This window comes from Musa acuminata, chromosome BXJ1-11, assembly GCF_036884655.1.
Source record: "Musa acuminata AAA Group cultivar baxijiao chromosome BXJ1-11, Cavendish_Baxijiao_AAA, whole genome shotgun sequence".
Taxonomy (NCBI): domain Eukaryota; kingdom Viridiplantae; phylum Streptophyta; class Magnoliopsida; order Zingiberales; family Musaceae; genus Musa; species Musa acuminata.
Window position 1 is genome coordinate 3,186,547 of NC_088337.1, and position 4,008 is coordinate 3,190,554.

General features: G+C 38.2%; 1 protein-coding gene across 1 annotated transcript; it reads left to right on the forward strand.

The window, feature by feature from the left end:
* The first annotated feature begins 276 nt into the window (after positions 1-276).
* On the forward strand, positions 277-2,239 carry LOC135596884 (remorin-like). The gene is made up of 5 exons (XM_065089135.1): positions 277-575; positions 1,023-1,073; positions 1,174-1,261; positions 1,481-1,562; positions 1,827-2,239. The coding sequence occupies exons 1-5, from the start codon at positions 407-409 to the stop codon at positions 2,025-2,027; spliced, it is 591 nt and encodes a 196-aa protein (XP_064945207.1). The 5' UTR covers positions 277-406; the 3' UTR covers positions 2,028-2,239.
* Positions 2,240-4,008: the final 1,769 nt, after the last annotated feature.

Consider the following 4,008-nt stretch of genomic DNA (forward strand, 5'->3'; position numbering starts at 1 on the left):
TCTCTGCTTTAATTATTTTTATGTTTATGATATATATATATATATATATATATATAATTCATAAACATACATCGATACTAGGTTAAGCTCGTGAGAAGGGACGACCGGAGTGGATGACGTGGTGCACATCCAAAGGGGGAAGGGAGCGGTAGGCTTCTCGATGCGCTACACATCATCCACTCGCGTCGTGAATCGTGGCCCCGACATGCTTTGCGTCGTCGTGCCCTCACGCGCGTCGCACACGCAAAGGCCCGCGCATGATACCACCTCCTGGTTCTCTACGTGACGCTTCTTTCCCTCGTTCTTCCTCGGCTTTATATGCTGGACCTACTTCTCGCCGGTGACTACAAGACTCGGTGGAGTTCTAGTACGATCGATTGCTTCTTGCTTTGGTGGGAGAAGATCGATGGGGGAAGAGGAGTCGACCAAGATGGAGGTTGAAGGTGTTGCCGGGACTGCTGCACATCCTCCTCCGGCGGAGACAGTGAAGGACCTGGCGAAGGACAAGTCAGCGGTTCCACCGCCTGAGGAGGTGGAGAAGCCGGATGATTCCAAGGCTCTTGCCACCGTGGACAGTGAGCTCTTCTTCTTCCCTTCCTCTCTCTCTCTCTCTCTCTCTCTCTCTCTCTCCCCCTCTGTAATCTTCTCTTCTCTTCTCTTGGGAACGATTTGGATTATAGCAGATAATTATTTCGATTTTTCTTTGTTTAACTTATAGATAGATAGCAATTTGCTTACTTTCTAGATCGAAAGCATTTGCAATTGATGTGCTAGCATAAAAGAGTAGATGAACAGAGCAAAAAGTTGGTTCTTTTAACCTTTCTACTGCATTCTTCATGAATTCCTTATAATTAGGTTCCACGATTCATCAATATTACACGAAAAGATCACAAAGCACCTCCAGATGCATCTCTGCATACATACGAATTGGATGATTGATATCATATGTGCTCTCCGTAGCTGTCGAGCTTATAATTTCTTCATCATCGTTAAGAACTTATGCATAACCTCTTCATCACCAGCAACTGAGGCTGCCGCTACCAAGAAAACATCAGGTGGTTCGATCGACAGAGGTAAGTGTTTGGAGAAACATTTGCTAGAATTTACAATGTTCTACGATGCACCACTTTGTGTGAAGGCAGAGGAAGATCATGTTTGATGCTGCCAATTCAGATGCTGTGCTTGCAAGGGTTGAGACAGAGAAGAGGGAGTCCATGATCAAAGCATGGGAGGAGAACGAGAAGACCAAAGCACAGAACAGGTAAGTTAGTTTCGATTGGGTATAGACTTGTTGACTCCACATGTTATCATTGTTGTTGCTGTGGAGACATCAACACTGGGTTAGATCGATCCAGCTAAAATCGAATCATGGAGATTCTAATCATCCTCTTGGACATGATACTTTGGTAAATTATGATCATCATGGATGTACAATTTTTATCTGTCTAATTTATCATGTTTTCCTGCCAATATGGGACAGGGCTGCTAAGAAGATGGCATCTATTACTGCATGGGAAAACTCAAAGAAGGCTGCTTTGGAAGCTGAGCTGAAAATGAAAGAGGTGAGGAACTATAAGCATCCCATAGCTGCTCAAAGAAAGCAAGCTTACTTCAACAACAACTTGGAATTAGCTGATCTGACAAGATTAGATTTATGAGTTCTATCAAGCTGCTGTAATCATAAGGTCAGAGATCTCGAATGATGGAATTCAACCGTAAGATGGAAATGGCTGTAGCTCAGATACAGTCATCCTACTTCAGTTCACAGTGTACCAAGTTGAACTATACTTGTAATTATACCTATACCTTCCATGTTGTTCGTGCAGGAAGCATTGGAGATGAAGAAGGCAGAGTACGCAGAGAAGATGAAGAACAAGATCGCCATGCTACATAAGGCAGCGGAGGAGAAGAAAGCCATGGTCGAGGCTAAGCGTGGGGAAGAATTCCTCAAGGCAGAAGAGATGGCCGCTAAATATCGCGTCACAGGGTTCACTCCCAAGAAGCTCTTTGGTTGTTTTGGGGCCTAAGTAGAGACGAGGGGCGGGTGGGGACTGGAACACCTACCACCTGTTCGTGAGAATGTGTTTGGTTTGGTGGTGTGTGCTGTGGTTTGTATCTTATGTAATTTGCACGGGGAGTGCAGTGCTTTGGGTAATGTAATCGATCTTAAATGACCTCAAAACCAGTTGCGATCGACATGAAATGTATGCCTATTGGGGTGCAGAGATTTATGAGGAAAGACACTGCATATGTGCAGCGAGGGCACCTGAAATCATGATGAAGAGTCGTGTACAGCCTACTGTCTTCCTTCCCGGTGAGCAAAATGAGGCGGTGGGTGCTTCACTGCTACGCAAGCATGGAAGAGGGTGGAAAGAGGCAGCTGTGACGTTGTTTTCTCTGCGCTGTTGAGCTTTAGTGCTCCTCTTCCATCAAAAGTCGTAGAGCTGCTGTCATCTGATAGCAAATGCTACGGAAGCCACATCTGTTGTTGGTAAACGAGCATCATCAGGAGTAACTTTTGCTGTAAGAACTCGGGGGTACTTTGTGGTGAGCTCTTCTTACATCCAAAGAGAACCTAAAATAAATCATTTCAACTGCTATACTCGGCCAAGATTTATAAGAACAGTTCATTCAAACTCAAAACCACCACTGTTTTTCTTTTTTTTGAAGTAAAAACAATCCTATCTATGGTTTATCATTGATTTCGGTTTTTCTAGAACTATAACTGAGGTTTTAATTCGGATGATTTTGGTTTCGATTCTAGAACTATATATTTTGATTTCAATTTTTTTGTTATTTTTAAATTAAAATTAATTTAAAATATAAAAATTTATTATTTTATTTTAAATTTTTTAAAAAAATATAGATGTATATCAATAACGATTAAAAATGATATATAAAAAAAATAAAATTATAATTTTTTAATTAAACAAACCCAAGTTATCTAAATTTAAACTCAGCAATTTAACCACCATATCATAAGTTTTATATGTGATTTATTTTTATTTTTTTTTTATCAAATTTGATCAATTTAAAATCGAAATCATCACTGCAATTTAAAACTGATGAATCCTTAAACCGAACGAAGTTCGATTTTGATGATTCCAATCGAACCTAGTTTTGACTAGGGAAACAGAGGAATCGTTAAACTAATTTATTTTTAACCATCATCATATCATAAGTTTTATATATGATTTAAATTTTATATCAAATTTGATAAGTTTAAAATCGAAATCATCATTACAATTTAAAAGCGATGAATCGTTAAAATTCGATTTTGATGATTCGAATCGAACATAGTTTTAACTAGGGAAACAAAGGGATCGTTAAATTGATTTATTTTTAACCACTGTATCATATGTTTTATATGTGATTTATTTTTTATTTTTTTTTATCAAATTTGATTAGTTTAAAATCAAAATTATCATTATAATTTAACGTCAAACCGAACGAAATTCGATTTCGATGATTCATATTAATCACAGGATGAGAACAAAAGATAGGTTATCCTATTTTTTTATTTTTCTTTTTCGTTGAAGTTGAATTTTGTTATATATAAGAAAATTCTTTGTTTTGTCAAGAAAAATCTTTCTAAATAAGAGAGGGACATGTAGCGAAGCTAAAGCTACCTCAATAAAACTTCTTCAATAATTATTCTTATCTTCTATTATTAGGTGCCCAACCGTTTTGGGCCTTTATTATTAGGTGCCCAACCGTACCTTTTCCATCTGAAATCACCCGATGCGGTGGGTCATAGGATCACATCAATTTACAAGAATGGGGTTCGGGAAATTTAAGTGGAATCTGATTCCACACTTGTGAGAGGATTATCACTGTAATTACAAATACTTTTAATCTCCGAAGCATGTTTGTGAACTATATATACTATGTCTTATATTAATATGGAGAGAAATTAGTTTGACTAATTGGTTCGATTTTAGATATAATAATTATTCATAGTCAGTCATCAAGTAGAACAATTAGTCAAAAACGATGACGTGCTAACCA

Bases quoted from the DNA above. Each gene is read 5' to 3' on its own strand.
- LOC135596884 (XM_065089135.1), top strand. From the start codon at position 407: ATGGGGGAAGAGGAGTCGACCAAGATGGAGGTTGAAGGTGTTGCCGGG. The intron at 576-1,022 runs GTGAGCTCTTCT...CTTCATCACCAG, and splicing joins GGCTCTTGCCACCGTGGACA to CAACTGAGGCTGCCGCTACC. The intron at 1,563-1,826 runs GTGAGGAACTAT...TTGTTCGTGCAG, and splicing joins CTGAGCTGAAAATGAAAGAG to GAAGCATTGGAGATGAAGAA.